At 47.7% G+C, this 16,629-nt stretch overlaps 1 protein-coding gene across 6 annotated transcripts in view; it reads right to left on the bottom strand.

Moving 5' to 3' along the window:
- The window catches only part of MYO9A (myosin IXA), a 1,236,948-nt gene that overhangs the window by 649,724 nt on the left and 570,595 nt on the right, over nt 1–16,629 (bottom strand). For all 6 annotated transcript variants that reach the window (XM_085643964.1, XM_085643968.1, XM_085643966.1 and 3 more), the window contains one exon: nt 9,320–9,441. In XM_085643964.1, the coding sequence (XP_085500090.1) occupies nt 9,320–9,441 (122 nt within the window). The remainder of the gene's footprint in view (nt 1–9,319; nt 9,442–16,629) is intronic.

The following is a 16,629-nucleotide window of genomic DNA, read 5'->3' as shown; positions in this document are numbered from 1 at the left end:
CTAGGAGGTATAGACAAAGTTCTTTTGGCTTTACTATAGCATGTTTGGATACATTTAACGACCCATTTAAAAATACCAAATTTAGAGATAGGTTTCCCTTTATGAGGGGGAGCAAAGGCAACAAAAAGATGTCTGGTTTTGCAAAAATCTTTTGTTCTATCAATATAATACAAAGATGCTGTTTTGACATCTAATTTATGTAGAGCTCTTTCTGCTACAGAATCAGGTTGAGGGAAGAAAATAGGTAACTCAGCTGATTGGTTAGTATAAACAGCAGAGACTACCTTTGCAAGGAACTTTGGGTTAGTGCGAAGAACCACTCAGTCTTTGTGGAGTTGAAAGAATGGTTCGTCCAAGGTTAGAACCTGAAGCTCACTGACACGTCTTAGAGAAGTGATAGCAATCAAGAAAGCAACCTTCCAAGAAAGGAATTGCTGTTAGAAGTTGCGCAATTGTTCAAAAGGTGGACCCATACGTCTTGTTAGAACAATATTAGGGTTCCATGCTGGTGCAGGTGGAACGTTAGGTGGTATCACTCTTTTAAGGACTTCCATAAAGGCTTTAATTACTGGAAGTCTGAATAGGGATAAATGTTGGTAGTTTTGAAGATATGCAGCGGCCGCTGCAAGGTGTAGGCGTATGGACGGGAAACATCCGTTACAACGCAGTCATTACATCGCACTACCTTTACAACGCAGTCACTATAAGACAACATCCTTTACATCGCATGCCATTACAACGCAGCCATTACATTGCATGTCACTACAAAGCATACCATTACAACGCATACTGTTGCACTCACTGGAGTGGGAATAGTCATTTTTACCCCTACACTATCCAACACTTACCTTATATGCAATGTAATGGAATGCGTTGTAAATGTAGCTTCTAAAAATGCGTTGTGATGGCATGCGATGTAAAATCATGCGTTGTAATGGATGTTGCGATGTAAAAACTGCGTTAAGGCATGCGTTGTAAATGTATGCGTTGTAACGTCATACGTTCGTATGGACGTGTAGGCAAGGACTGCATGTTGTAGATGTAATAGACAACAAATGATTTGTTGTATAGAAATATCTAGTAGGTCAATTGTCTGGTTATTACAATGTATTTATTTATAAAGTTTTATATTGCACTAGCATGATCCCGAAGGATTTCAGAGCGCTTTACAATAGGAGGGAAGGAAGGTCATAAGTTGCAGTACCAGCATCAAATATGAACAACAAACCAAACAGTTACAACACATACGGGGTCAATAAAGAGTAAAACAATAAATGGTACATGGCGAGCTAAGCGGGGAGCAAATGATGGGTTAAAAGAAGAGTAGCATTCAATGCACGTTGTCAGATTCCAAGTCCAAAGACTTAGAGCAGATGATCCAAAGTTATTTAAGGTAAGGCCATTGTTCATTAAGAATCTTTTAGCTTATAATTTGAAAGCAACCGTGGACGGGATTCTGTGTACTTCTGGTGGAAGAGAGTTCCAAATCTTCGGGGCAGCGCCGGATAATGCTCGGTGGCATGTTCTCTTTTTGCGAAAGATCTGAGGTTTCAGGAGGAAAGAGTTAGCACTTCTTGAGGGTCTGCCACCCCCGGATAGTTCTAGCTTTTGCGCTAGATAACTGGGGGGTTTGAAATGGAGGGCTTTGTGAGCCAGGCAGGCAATCTTTAGCTGAATTTGTGCTTCGTAGGACAACAATATAACAAACCTTTTCCACTTTGCTGCATAGCATGCTCTAGTGGTAGATTCCCTTGCTTCTTTAAGAATTGTCATACCAATCATATTAGCTTTACTCGACAATTAGTCATCAAAGCAGAAATACACAAATAACTCATGACCGTTAATTAATAAAACAATAAATAGAGCTTTCCAATAAAACTATAAAATCCGTTAAACAATTAAAAAAGTGTCAGAATATTACATTACATGTATAGCTCCTTGTGCCGCTTACTGCGCAATTTACAAATTAATTTTTATCATATCTTACCCTTGTATACAATTTCTTAATGACAATATGATGGAAATGGATCAAAGGGTCAAAGTAACAGCCAGGAAACTAGAAGCATATACTTAGAGCAAACACAGAAGGAATTGCCTGAGATCTAATAGTTCATGCCAATCCTAAAGATTTTGCCAGGGCGATAACAAAAGTTACCCCTGTTTCTGAGCGCAGTAGTCTAAGCGCTATATCATTTCTTCCAGTTCCCAAAGATCTGCAGATTGGTGACAACCACATGCGACGCGGGGCTATATAAGCTGGGCAAGCAAATAACAGGTGAGCCAAAGATTCCGATTGTACATGGCAAATGGGACAAGAAGTATCGGCTAACAAGTCCCATTTTGCCAAGAACGACCTTACTGGTAATGCGCCAACTCTAAATTGGAAATATAACTTTCTATCATGTGGCTTGGTTATAATATCCCAGTATGGTTTCAGCTTTTGTAAAGGCTTTACTTCTAGGAAGTGCCCCGTTAATGTTGAGGAGTCGCTACTTCTGATGGTATTATTTGTCACCCAACCCCAATATCTTTCCTTCAACAAAGCTTTAGTAGGAAACGGGGTATGTTCTGGGATCTCCCATAGTGTAGCCATGCCAATACTTATTAGAATGAGTCTGATTTCCTGCAACCATTTGATTATTTTGGGAGGTCTGCTCTAATTAAATCCTTAAGGCCCGCAGCGTAGGGTGTCAGTTCCGGTGTAGACCAGATTCTCAAACAATAAAGCAAAGGACGTAATCTGGCTATATCGGCCAGTGCCTTCCTACCTAGATCATGAAGCAGCGGACTTGTTGGAGTACTTTGTGGAAGGTTAATGATTTTCCGTAGGAACCTATTTTCCGTTGTGGTTAATTTAAAAAAGTTCTTAAATCCCCAAAGCTCTGCCCCGTATAACACGGAACTAACAATTTTTGTATTATATATTTGCAGAACAGGGCTAACTGGTTTAGTTAAAGATACATTAAACTCAGTTTGCAGGGTTCCAGCCAATTGACGGTGCTTCAGCGTGGCCAAATCGAGCTGCTTGTTCCACCTCATGTCTCCCTGCATTCTAACCCCTAGATATGTAAACCTGTTCTAAGGGTCGCTTATTCATCACCACGCCTCCTATAAACGATCTGTGAAGGTTAAAAGTCATAAATGTAATTTTTGACAGGTTGATTTCCAAGCCCCGCAGCTGGCAGAACTCTTCAAAGAGTGACTGGGCTCGTTGCAGGCCGCTCAGTGTTTTAGCGATTATCAACGTGTCCTCCGCAACCATTAAAATGGGGATTCTCACACCAGCAAGGTCAGGGGTGTCAGTGTGAGTAGCGTCCATAAATGTTGCGATCTCGTTGATAAACAGCGAGAACAGTGTTGGTGCCATTACACAACCTTGTTGCACTCCTCTTTCTACGGGGAAGGGGTTTGTGGACTGTCTGTGTGCCCCACCGTATTCTTGCATACTTTCCCTCATGGACTCTAGCAATGAGCAATAATAATTAGTGGGGCATCCCCAGGTCTTGCAGTACTATCCATAATTTAATACGGGAGACATGGTCAAAGGCTGACATAAGGTCCACAAAGGCAGCGTATAAACTGCCCTTGTCCAGGACCACTGTCTTCCAGTATAGCATTGTGAAACAAAATATCTGGTCAATAGTACTTATACGTGTGCGAAACCCTGCTTGGAGTGGTGATAATATACCCTGCTCATCAACCCAATCCTGGACCTTATTAAGTATAAGTCGACCCATGATCTTTTGGGAGGAATCAATTAAGCTGATTGGTCTATAATTTCCAGACTGAGATTTGTCCCCCTTTTTAAAAACAGGGATTACCTCTGCCCCTTTCCATGAGTCTGGGACTGGTGCCCCCTTGGCAATTTCATTTGTTAAATCATGATGTACTGACTCCATTTAGTTTTGTCAAAAAGGAATACATCGGCTGGGATTCCGTCAGGACCCAGAGCTTTACCACCCATTACTGCTCCCAGAGCAAGGCTGACATCAGCCTCGTTGAAAGCCGGACCGTGGAAATAAGAGTATGCGAGCTCAGCCGTCTCATGGTCCTCTAAACTAGAGGCGTATTGGGGTTTAAAATAACTAACCCATTGGTCCTGGCTTACATAGTTTATTGGTTCTGGCGGCCTGCCACCACTCCCCCACTTTACAACATCCCAAAATTGTTTGGGATTTTTAATTTCGCAAGCATGTTTGAGGTCCTGTCATCTGTTCTCATCCCATATTTTCTTGGCCTTCTCCTGTACTTTCTTATAGGTTTGCCTTGTAATACGCACTTTGATTCAGGCTTTCTTCAGGACCGTAATTAAATCGGGACTACGCCTGCCGCTCCTGGTAGCAACTCAGGGCGTGAGGCAACGCTCTCTCAGTCGCTACCCCGAGCCTCCTTCCTGGATGCTGAAGGCGTAGTCCCGATTTAATTACGGGCATTTACCATCTTGACCGGTAGGATTTCAAATTTCTGGTATTGATCCTGTGGTACAAGGTTTGGTTGTATCGTTTCACTTGCCTATGTTTAGACACTAGTTTACGCTAGTGCTCACCTATGCACTAGCTTGCAGTTGCAGTAGTTTTGTAATTTGGTCCTGAAGAAAGCCTTCTGATCTTGTTTGCAGTTGCAGTAGTTTTGTAATTTGGTCCTGAAGAAAGCCTTCTGATCTTGTTTGGCTGAAACATGTAGACCTTTTCCTGGTTTATTGTAAGCCTGTTCGTTAATTTGATCAGACCGCGCTGCTACTCTGCTTTTAATATTGGCACAGGGATATTTTCAATTAAAGTTTTTTCTGTTCCTGTAGTCAATTTTACATCACTTAGTTTCACACTGCACTATAGGGCCTCACCTAACTTAGGCTAGCCTCATCGATCTGTAGGAGATCTCGTTTCATCAGCGTAGTTTAAAAAATCCACGAGCTCCTCCCTTAAATTTATCCTGGGAGTAGCAGCTCCTTAGCCAAACCAGGTTTGGTTAAGAAGGGATCCCACATGATGAAGCATGCCACCACGGTGGGTGATGGGATTATGTCCTCTTTATGAGGACTTTATGATTAGGTTCTAGTTTAATCTTCATTCAGGTTCTGTAAGGTTCACTGCATATCTGTTTGTTTTTTTTTTTTAGTTTTTTGCTTCTCCATACCCCTGGACTTCTGCGTATATACATAGGTAGATTTAGGTATCCAAACTCTATTGCTTCAGGAGCCAAATCGCCAGATTGAGCTCCCGGAGGTGTGGATGTCCGATTTCTACCTGGTTCTGGGTGGGAAGGTTTGAGGTGAGGTGAAGCTTCTGGTGTGGAACTACTGAGAGTTCTAGAAGTGTGGTGAACCATGGTTGGTGAGCCCATGTGGGAGCCACTAGAATAAGAGTGAGATGTTTGCCTGAGCTTCGGACCAAATTTGGAAGAAGAAACTCTTTTTCCTGAGGCATCTATTAATTTAGACTCTTTGTCTGGAGGTGGTGCATCACCTGTGGTTTAGGAATTTACTCTTTTATGAGCATTCAACACAACCAAAAAGTCTAATAGAAGCTGGCTCCTTATACAAAATTGGGTCAGATGGTGGGGATTTGTATTTTTTTCAACCCTGGGTGTTATAATATGTGTGTGTACAGAGTCTTTAAAAATGTCTTCTGAATGGGGTATCATGCCTTTTAACTTTGGTAAAAACTGTGTTGTCTTATGTGTGGTCCCCAATGTTTCAAATAAAAAATCTTCTTATAAAGGTTCTGTATGTAGAGCTACTCCATGGTATGTGGCGGCCCTAGCAATTAACTCCTGATAGGAGGTGGTGTCATCAGGAGGTAAAGGTTTTTCAGGGTATAGATCTGTATCTGTGGGAGGATCTATATTATAATCATCCCATGGATCTGGTGGTGTTCGACCATAAGTGTCATCCCCAGCCCCTGTGTCAGGATCTGTATGAGGGGAACCCTGTGGTGTAATATCTAGAGGGTGATCTGAACTTGGTACTAAAGGTATTGGTGAAGATGGTGGAGGGGAATAATGAATTGGGTGGAGAGGGTTAGTAGCCAAGGCCTTTGTCTTTGTTAAAGGAATGTTATATCCTGTGTCTTGTGAGCTAGGAATCTTCCATTTGGAGGAGGAGAGTATCACTGGTTTTATTGAAATATGTCCAGTGTCTGGATTAATATAACTTTTCTTTTGTTATGGGTCCAGCTTTTCATGCATAGTTTCCAGAATTGGCTCCAGAGTCTTCGAAGGAGCATCTTTCAGCTGGATTTTGTCAGAACTGAAGTTTTAGGGGCCGAAGGTGTGCTGTCTTGACCCGAGCCAGAAGGCACTTTTGGTGCTGAGCTGTGGCGCGAGGCATTCGTAGCAGAGTCTCGTGCCTACAATGGCTGGATGGTACCGGGGGCCCGGAAGCCTTTTATTTGGTGGAAACTGGTTTTGTGGGCAGAAGGGTTTTGGTACTTACGCCACTTGACCGGGACATCCTGGGACTCTAGGTGGATCTCCAGTTCGGAATCTGAGTCCTGGACAGAGAAGGCCTCTTCCTCTTCTGCTGCGGAAACTACCATTTCTTCCTGTTTGATATCTTCTCCAAAGATATCGGGGGTGTCTTCGATACTCTGTCGCTGCATTTCTTTTCGTCAAGCCCGGCCGTCCTGCAGAGTCTTTTTAGATCGAAATGAGCAACAGGCGTCAAAGTCTTCTTCCTTGTGCTCCGGAGACAGGCACAGGTGTGCGCTGATATTTACAGCGGCACTGAGGGCAGAATTGGAACTGAGTCCGTTCCATCGGCAGATTACTCAATGATGTTTTCCTCAATGGAAGTTAATAGAAAACGGGCTAAGCCTGAAGGTAGCGGTTGGAGTTTTCCCGATCCAACTAGGAAAGTTTTCCAATTTTCGACACGAGGAGGATGGGAAACGTGTTCAAAACAATACCGACGAAGGTACAGTGACTTGTGCGTCGAAGGGATCCTGAAGAACGACCTCGAACCGGAGTGCCGCAAACTACGTCCGAACCTGATGGCGGAAAGAAAACAATCTAACAATGGAGTCGATGCCCAGGCGCACTATCACCAAATGGAGGAGTCACCTTACCTCGTAACTGGAATCAATCATTTGTAGAGCGCACTACATACCCGCGAGTGTCTCAAGGCGCTGGGGGGGGGCGCTACTGGTCGAACAGCCAGGTCTTGAGTAGCCTCCTGAAGGTCCGCAGGTCTTGGGCCTGTCGTAGGTTCAGTGGGAGGGTGTTCCAGGTCTTGGCGGCGAGGTGGGAGAAGGATCTTCCGCCGGTGGTTGTTCTACGGATGCGAGGGACGGTGGCGAGTGCGATGTCGGCGGAGCGGAGCTGGCGGCTGGGGATGTAGAAGGAGAGTCGTCCGTTGAGGTAGGCTGTGCCGGTCTTGTGGAGTGCCTTATGTGCGTGGATGAGGAGCTTGAAGGATATCCTCTTGTTGACGGGGAGCCAGTGCAGGTTTCTCAGGTGGGGGGGTGATGTGGCTGTGGCGTGGTACGTCGAGGTTCAGTCGTGCTGAGGCGTTTTGGATGCATTGCAGACGTTTAATGAGCTTGGTCGGAGCTCCCGCGTAGAGGGCGTTTCCGTAGTCAAGTCTGCTGCTGACGAGGGCCTGGGTGACTGTTCTTCTTGTGTCTGTCGGGATCCACCTGTAGATCTTGCAGAGCATGTGAAGGGTGTTAAAGCAGGAGGAGGAGACAGCATTGATTTGCTTGGTCATAGAGAGCGTTGAGTCGAGCATGATTCCCAGGTTGCGTGCGTGGTCGGTGGGTGTCGGGGGTGCCCCCAGTGCCGTCGGCCACCAGGAGTCATCCCAGGATGAGGGAAGACTTCTTTAGAGAAGAGCAACTTGCAAACATCTGGACCCAACACTAGATGGCAGGAGTATGCAAAGCATGTATAGCTATAGCACACATGCCTCGAACATTATGGTTATCTGTAACACGCCCATTCCTATGTGCTGCACCTTTGCAACTCCTTTTAGTTGCTTCTCAGTAGAACATTTACTACATTTACTTTGGCTGGTGGTGAATCCTGGATAAACTCCTCTGGCGTACTCTTGTCTAATGCCCAGTAGCATGGGTAAAAAGGCATTCTTAGGGGCTGGCTGAATGGTGCCCATTAATATCGGTCACTCATCTGGTCCTCGTGCACATCAAAAAAGTGGCAGACCCACACTCCCCTCCACAAAAACTCCATTAAACATCAATAAATGTGATTCAGTGCCTGCTTCAAGCACATGAAGTAATGTATGTATGTAAGTGCTACTTACATAGTATGAATCCTGCCAAAAGGCAGCAGAGAGCTTTGCAGGGTTAAAGATGATGCAGTCGTCAACAAACAATTGAAGAGGGAGTTTGGTTTTTGCATAAGAAATGGATGATTACTGCAAAGTGATATAATGTTTTTCAAAAAGGTGTGTATTCAGCTATTTACTAAACTGGAACAGGGAAGAGGTGGTACTAATGGATGCAAGGATGCTGTTCCGAGTCCTGGGTGGATAGATGCGTAAGACATATTTTATTTTCTTTCTTACTCTTATTTGCCTCAGGTCTGATGGTGTCTGCAGGTGTGAAAAGAGCCTCCAGAAATGGCGAGCTTATGAGACAGATAGGTAGGGGCTGGTGGTCGTGAAGGCTACATAAATGGTGCAGCTGGTATTGAAACTAGAGTACACCAGCAAGGTGAGTCAATGGAGTTCCGTCAGGATTGGAATGGATTCAGGCCATAAATGTAACTTGCTGTAGTGTGTAAATATGCCCTTACAGAAGAATAATGTGGAGTCTGGGAGGCCAGGGCGCAGGACATTGCCATGATCCAGATGCAACTTTATGAGGGCCGAGCAGTTCTGAAGCTGCTTTCTGGGAAGAACGTTTCCTATATTTTTTAGTATGGAGAGCCTACTTCAGTTTTTTTTTTCTTGGGAATGAGTTCCTTGAGTTGTGTTCAAGCTATATCTAAGTAACACTATGTTGGATGAAAGATGGGATTTGAAGCTGTCCAGGTCAGAAATGTTTTGTTACTTTATTAGCAAAAAACAGAATTCTTTGTGAGGGTGAACTTCATACTAATTATATTAAAGCAGCTTGCAATAGACAACATTCACATGCAAGTGGATGTGATAGCTCACCTGTAGAATGAGAATGGAAGTGTAAGCATCAGTGGTATGAGATTAGAAGTCAAGGAAGACATGTTTATCAGTATGAAAATGAAGAACATGTGTGGTGTGATTACGTTACGTAAAAGTATTCTCATATCATGAGCTAAGAAAATATAAGTCAAGACATTCATGAGAATGGAGGGTGAGGTAAATGGTTGAGGGAGGTTCACTCACTTGCTTTCTTCATCCAGAAGCTGAAGTAATCCAGTTGGCTTCTTGCTGATAAGCTGAATGCAGCTGCTGTTGTCAATGTAATCAATATTATGCCAGCTGATTCCTTCTGCGCGATATTCTTCCTGAAATACATTATATGATTTCTAGTCAGAGGACACTTGAAGTGCAGTCAATAACATACCAGATAACAGTTTGTGCTTCAATAGAACTGGTAACAAATAAATAAACATGGCCCTTGCTGTTGTGCAGTGATATAGTGTTTTATATCAGACACTCAATATTATGATGCCCTCACCTTCAAGGTGAACATAATGCCAATACCCTATCAATGTGACTCAGTGGAAAGAGGAACAAGCTTAAAAAAGTATGGGGGGAGCAGAGAGGGATCCAGCAAAAACATGTCAGAGCAAATCCGCTTCCAATAGCTCCGCTGGCTCCACAGGACCATTGCAAAGATCTAGAGGGATCAAACATATGAAGAGGTCGTGAACCGATCAATCACATCTTTATATTTGTAGCATATCTCACATACCGAGGACAGGCCAGTCAGATGCTTACCTAACACAGCTCACTTCTACAATCTATACACAGCAAGCTTTGGAGGCCAGGACTGGCATATTAGTGTCATGAGGCCAAATAACCAAACTTATAGAGCTGTAGTCTTTAATTTAATTCATCGTTAATGTGAGTTGATTTGAGTTTCAGATCAGATCAGAATAATCTTTATTCGGTTTCAAAAGATAAAACCATGAAAGCACACATAAAATGAGATAGAAAACACCACACAAACCAACCGAATAAAATAATACAGAATATAAGTACAGGCTAATTAATCACAACTAGACCGAAGCTTAACAGTAGATTAACAAAAATTAAGCACGTAAACGACAGTGCTACACATGAACAATTGTAAAAAATAAATAAAAGCAGGACACACTTGCCTAAAATGTGCCTTTTTTGAGGATTGGAACTAAAGGTCTTTCTGGGTGTGTTGTAAAAACTGCAAACCATGCTAAAATGAACCATGTCCTGTGGGGTATTACCATCACAGCCACAGAACGGCAGACTTAGGCCCTTATTACTGCCCCCTTGGGTTAGCAAGAAGGAGATCAAACTGAAACCTACAAAGTGGTTCTTAACAAGATGAAACGACGTACACTGGGTTTCAAAAGATCATTCTCTTCCCTGGCCATTGCCTGCTTAAAAAAAGCCACCTTGGGGGCGTGGCCTGGGAGGCGATGGAATGAGTCGCATCTTTGTGTTCTCTGTCTCCCCGGGGCCCATCATGCCATATTTGAAAGTGAGGGGGTGATCGCCATGCCAACCCCTGTTTGGGGGTTTGTGGAAGACCCCCGGCAGTACATTGGAGCAGTTGGGGTCCACTGCGGGCCGATCCGACAAGCCCAGAGAGCGCAGACGTACAGTGGGAGCCACGACAGTGCCCCGCATCGCAGGGGGTTAATGGGGGGGGGGGGGGCACGCCGCCGGTACGGGTTGCTGTATGCTCTGCTGGAGACTCTCAATCAATCATTCAGGGAATTTTAAAGCGCCACTCACCAGTGAGGGTCTCAATAGCGCTGATGGGAGGGGGGGGGGGGGGGGGCTTGGGGGGTTGGGGAAGGGGGGAGGGTTGCAGCTCTTGGTAACCTGAAAAGCCAGGTCTTGAGGTTCTACCTGAAGGTTTGAAGAGTAGGGGAGTGGCTGATGTTGACTGGGAGCTAAGTCCAGGCCTTGGCTGCGATGTAGGAAAAAGGCTCTTCCACCTGCTCCGGTTCGGAGGATGCGCGGGGTTTGTACTAGGGCGAGGTCGGGGAGCAGAGGTTTGTTATGGGTACATTGAAACAGACTCTTTCGTTGAGGTATTTGGGTTCGATGTTGTGGACGGATATGTAGGCATGGGTGAGGAGCTTGAAGTTACTCTCTTCTCGACGGGGAGCCAGTGGAGGTCTCGCAGGTGTTGGTCATGTGCTACAGTCATGGGGTGCCGAGGACGAGTCTAGCCGCGGTGTTCTGGATGATCTGGAGTTTGTGTAGCAGGGAATTGTTGATTCTGGTGTAAAGGGCGTTTCCATAGTCCAGTCTGTTAGTATGAGTAACTGTCTTCCTGGCTTTGGGGTGGATCCATTTAAAGGTTTTGCGAAGGGAGTTGAAGCAGGCGTCGGCGAGAGAGTTCATCTGGCGAGTCATGGTGAGGGAGAAGTTGAGAATGATGCCGAGGTTGCGGGCGTGGTCCGTGGGGGTAGGTGGGTTTCTGAGGGTGAAGGGCCACCAGGTGTTGTCCCAGGTGGTGGGGGAGGGTCCGAGGACGAGGACTTCTGTCTTCTTCGAGTTGAGTTTTAGGCAGCTGCTGCTCAACCAGGTTGCGACATCTTTCATTCCTTCCAGGAAGCTGAGTCTGGTGTCTCCGGGGTTCTTCGTGAGGGAGAGGATCCGACGACGAGCTGGGTGTCGTCAGCGTAGGATACTATGTTGAGTCTATGCTGTCTGACTATGGCGGCGAGGGAGCCATGTAGATGTTGAAAAGCATGGGGCTGAGTGATGATCCTTGGGGTACTCCGCAGTTGATCTCTGTGGGTTTGGAGAGAAAGGGTGGGAGTCTGATCCTTTGGGTTCTGCCGGTGGGAAAGGAGCAGATCCAGTCAAGGGCAGTTCCCCGTATGCCAGCGTCGTGGAGTCTGGCTGTGAGAGTGCAGTGGGAGACAGTGTTGAAGGCTGCTGAGAGGTCTTGCAGGATGAGGGCTGCGGTGTGTCCCTGATCAAGGAGCATGCGGATGTCGTCGGTGGGAGCTAGGAGGGCGGTCTCGGTGTTGTAGTTACTGTGGAAGCCGGACTGGGAAGAGTAGAGGATGGCGTTCTCTTCGATGAAGGTTGTCAGCTGGGAGTTGACGATTTTCTCTGTGACCATGGCTGCGTAGGAAGAATGAGAGAGTTGGGACGGTAGTTTTTCTGATCAGTTGGGTCTGCCGATGGTTTCTTGAGGAGTCACGTTTCCAGTCGTCGGGGAAGAAGCTGGATTCGAAGCTAGCGATGATGCAGCGCATCTCTGGTGCTATGGTGGCGGTGGCTCTGTGGAAGATGTGTGGTGGGCAAAGGTCTGTGGGGGCTCCTGAGCGGGTGTTCACAGAAGTTGTCGTAGAGGGCCTCGATTTTTAGATGGAAGTAGGAGCCGAGCTTTTTGCAGAGGTTCTGGGAGGGTGTGGCGCCAGTGGCTTTGATGGTGAATGGCTGGATGATGTTGAAGAGTTCCTTTGAGTTGCTGAAGTTGGTGAGGATTTTTTTTCTGGATGAAGGTCCTCTTGGTGGATCTTATGAGTTGTTGGTATTCTGTCATGTCACTAAGTGGTCTGGTCTTCGGTGGTTTTGCTGTTTCTCCATCGTTACTCAAGCCATCTGCAGGAGCGTCTAGCTTCTTGGAGGTCGGAGGTGAACCAGGTGGCCTTCAGGAGGGCGTTGTCTGTCAGGGTTGCGGAGGGGTGCGAGCTTGTCTGCGCAGCTGGTGATCCAGTGGTGTAGTTCCTTGGCTGCAGAGTTGGTGGCGGAGGGGCGGATCGTGGATGAGGGTGGAGTTGAGTTGCTCCTCTGTGACCTTGCTCCAATTCCTTTGTGACGGGTGCGGAGTGGGCTTGTCAGCGGTGGTGGTGTTGAAGGAAAAGTGTACGCAGTGGTGGTCTGTCCAGAGGGGCTGCAAGGTGTGGCTGAAGCGGATGTTGGTCCCTACTGTGAAGATGGGGTCGAGGGTGTGTCCTACCTTATGGGTGGGGTTGGCGACAAGCTGCTTCAGTCCGTGGTTGGCGAGTTTGTCCAGGAGGGCAGTGGAGTTGGGGTCGCTGCGGTTGTTAAGGTGGAGGTTCAGGTCTCCGATGAGTATGTAGTTCGTGGAGGCGATGCCGTGGGATGGGATGAGGTCGGCAAAGGTAGTGGTGAAAGAAGCACAAGGCCCTGGGGGTGTGTAGGCAAGGGTGCCGCGAAGAGTGGTTCTAGAGCTGGTCTGGATTTGGAAGGGAAGGTGTTCGGTGGTGGAGATGTCGCCGCTCGTGGTGGAGGTGGAAATTCGGAGGGAGCTCTTGTGTGTGATGGCGAGTCCTCCTGGGTGGTGGGGGCAGTCCTTCCTCTTAATCTTGTATCCGTCGGGGATGGCGGTGGTGATATAGGGGGTGGAGGAGGTGTTGGTCCAGGATTCCATGAAGAAGGCAACGTCTGTCGAGAGGGTGTCGAGGAGGTCCCAGATCTATACGGCATGTCTGTGCAGGGAGCGCACGTTGAGGAGGATGCATTTCAAGGCTTCGTGGTGCAGGTGTCTGGCGGTCGTGGGAGTGCTGTGGATGGTGAAGGAGTGTCGGCCGGACAACTGCCCGTAAGTGGTGCTCGGCGTAGACAGCTGGCAGTTGTTGTTCCTACCGGGGTTGAGTGCGAGCAGGGTAGGGGAGTCGTAGTGGTGCGGAGGCAGAGGTCCAGGGTCCCTGGCGCTGGTCGCGGTCGTGTGCAGACAGGCTTGCCTTTGCGCTAGCTGCCGCCATTAAATAGAGGGAGAGAAGTGTAGCTGCTAGGCAGAAAACGGCAGGGGGGGAAGGGGCCACGGGGGCAGCACCGGCGGGAAGAAGGGCAGCGAAGTGGGCACGGAGGAAAAGTGGTAGCAGGCAATGGACAACTAGAGAATAACAGAACTAGAAGTAAAAGGCACAATACAAAAGAATAACAGAACTGGGAGTAAAAAAGGCACAATACAAAAAGGTATGTTACCAAGAAGCAGACTGGCGGAGAGTGGACTCAAAGCCTGCCTACATAGGGCAGCAGCACAACAGCGGAGCTGCTGGGGGAGAGAGCAGATCTCTGACCAAGAGGTGGAGGTCCTGCTCCGCCACCCTCGCAACGGCTGCCATTAAATAGGGGAGGGAAGCGCAGCTGGGAGAGGTGAGCGGGAAACTGCAGGGACCACGGGGGCAGCAGCGGCAAGAAAATGGGCGGTGAAGTGGGCAAGGAGTAAAAGTGGCAACAGGCAATGGACAACTAGAGAAAAACAGAACTAGAAGTAAAAGGCACAATACAAAAGAATAACAGAACTATAATTTAAAAAGACAATACAAAAAGGCACAATACGAAAAAGCCCTTGTTGGTGTGGGCCCCCGATGACCACTTGGGGGAGTGGGGAGCTCCTGCGACCGGGGTGCCCTGACCACCTGGTCATGCGGCGCTCCAAAGCACTTTTTTAATCAGGGAAGGAGACCTTTAGAATAAAATTGAATTCCTACACTGGTACTTTCGACCCTGTTTTAAATCACTTTTTCATATCTACATTAATCAGGCCCCCATACCCGCACTTCACCAAACGGCTGTTGGATTAAAAGAACTCCGATAAAGTGCCCCTTTTAGGGAGCCCGTTAGGCATTGCACCGCCGGCCCGACGAGGAGCAGCCCAGATGATGAAGCATGACACCTGAAAGGGTGTGTGAGGGCATTAATATCCAACAAAAGGATTACCCACTTCGCACATAGCGCACATGTAGTCTAATCCAGCTCTCTTGTTGATTCACTTTCAATCTTCTCCTTCTATTGAGGAACAACAGGTAACACTCTTCTTGGCGCTCCAAAGCAGCCAAGGACGCTTCAGTGATATCGCTCTAGGGTAAGAAGCCACAATCGGAGGCGACAGCGCACCCCCTCGTGTACCCACCTGCAGCAGCAGAGGAAAACGCTTCGGCATCGGTCACCCAGGCCGACATGGACCGCTCCCTCCGGGAGAAATGGACCGACATCTCTTCTCTCAAGGAAGACTTTAAATCTGGTCTACGCGACATCCAGAGAGAGGTATCGGAAATTTGGGACAGGGTGGATGACCTTGAACGCAATGTGGATGCTAGATTTGAAAACCACGAGATGTTATGGAAACTATCTCTGCTTTGGGAGACCAGCACATCGAACTACAGACCAAACAGGAAGACTTGAAAAATAGGAGCCGCAGGAACAACATCCGCATACGAGGTGTGCCCAGGAGCGTGGAGGGCCCGATTTCTTGACTTTCACAGCAGAGCTGCTCCGGGCGGTCCGTGGTGTTGATGATGCCCCTCTGCCTACCCTTGATAGGGCCCACCAAGTCACTGCGGCACTGGGCCGGGCAGATGGCGTCCCAGATATCGTGTCCATTTCTTCACCGAAAAGCAGGCTCTCATGCAGGCAGCCAGGGGAAAAACAGAGATCACATTCCAAGGCCATTCGATCCAACTCTAACAGGGTCTCTCCCCCGTCACCTTAAGGAGGAGATGCAACTTCAAGCCCATCACCAAGAAGCTGCGGGACCTGGGCATTCGCTATCAGTGAGGCCACCCTTTTGTCTTCTTGTTTCAATGGGAAGGCAAGCGCAGCGCAATACGCTTCTTGGAGAAGGCTTGGTCGCGGCTGGGTCTTCAGGATGACTCAAAATTGCAACGCTGCCCCCCTCCCCCCAACTAGATGACCCGGGACGAAGCCTCAAACGTGAGTGGACCAGGATTCCCTAGCGCCAGCAAAAAAGCGCCAAGCTGAATCATCCTTGCAAGCCACGAAGACAGACATCATCCAGCACCTCCACATTCTCAGTGATGGGGAGTCTCCTGCCCGCTCCACCACTAGCTCAATTTGACCGCAAAAGGGACTGCATTCAGCTATATGTACATGACTGGAACTGCCACCATATGCTGCTCCTGGCACCTTGTCGTCAGGGGTGATGGGCCTCGGGGGCAGAGACACACTACAATGTCTTAATCTCCTTGTCTGCGGCATACTCCGGATGTCCGCCTCCCTGAGACTTGTTCTTCTATAGGGTGACTCCTCCAGCCTGATTGGAGCGCCTTGGTGCCGATCACCGCAAGATGAAGAAGTCCTTGTCGGGCCCTGTTGGCCCCTTGTTGTTACATGTTTTACTTAGTTTTTTCTCACAGGTCGCGCTGGGTGTATGCAGGAGCTACTGCTGTGGGGTGCAAGCACTTTTGGGCGGCCGAGGAGGGGATGGGAGCTGTTTGCCAGGCTCTCTTTCTGCCCATGCATGGACCTGACAAGCCTATAGACAGGATGGACGAAGCACCATGGTTTATCTGCGGACAGCGGGTGGGGGAGCAGGGCGCAGAACTGACCTCTCGCTCCTCAGGCATGTTTCATATTTATGTCTGACTGCTTACTCTCACACACGCCTCCTCACCGCACCCCCGAGGCCTCCAGATACCATGGGTGATTTAAGACTACTCTCCCTAAACGTGAGAGGTGCTTAAAATCTCCTAATAAGCTCAAACAGACCTGGCGCTATGTGCTACAGCACGACCCTGATATCCTTATGCTCC

Source organism: Triturus cristatus, chromosome 3_1, assembly GCF_964204655.1.
Source record: "Triturus cristatus chromosome 3_1, aTriCri1.1, whole genome shotgun sequence".
Lineage (NCBI taxonomy): Eukaryota > Metazoa > Chordata > Amphibia > Caudata > Salamandridae > Triturus > Triturus cristatus.
The sequence above is the reverse complement of the archived record's forward strand: the minus strand, read 5'-3'. Positions and strand labels throughout refer to the sequence as shown.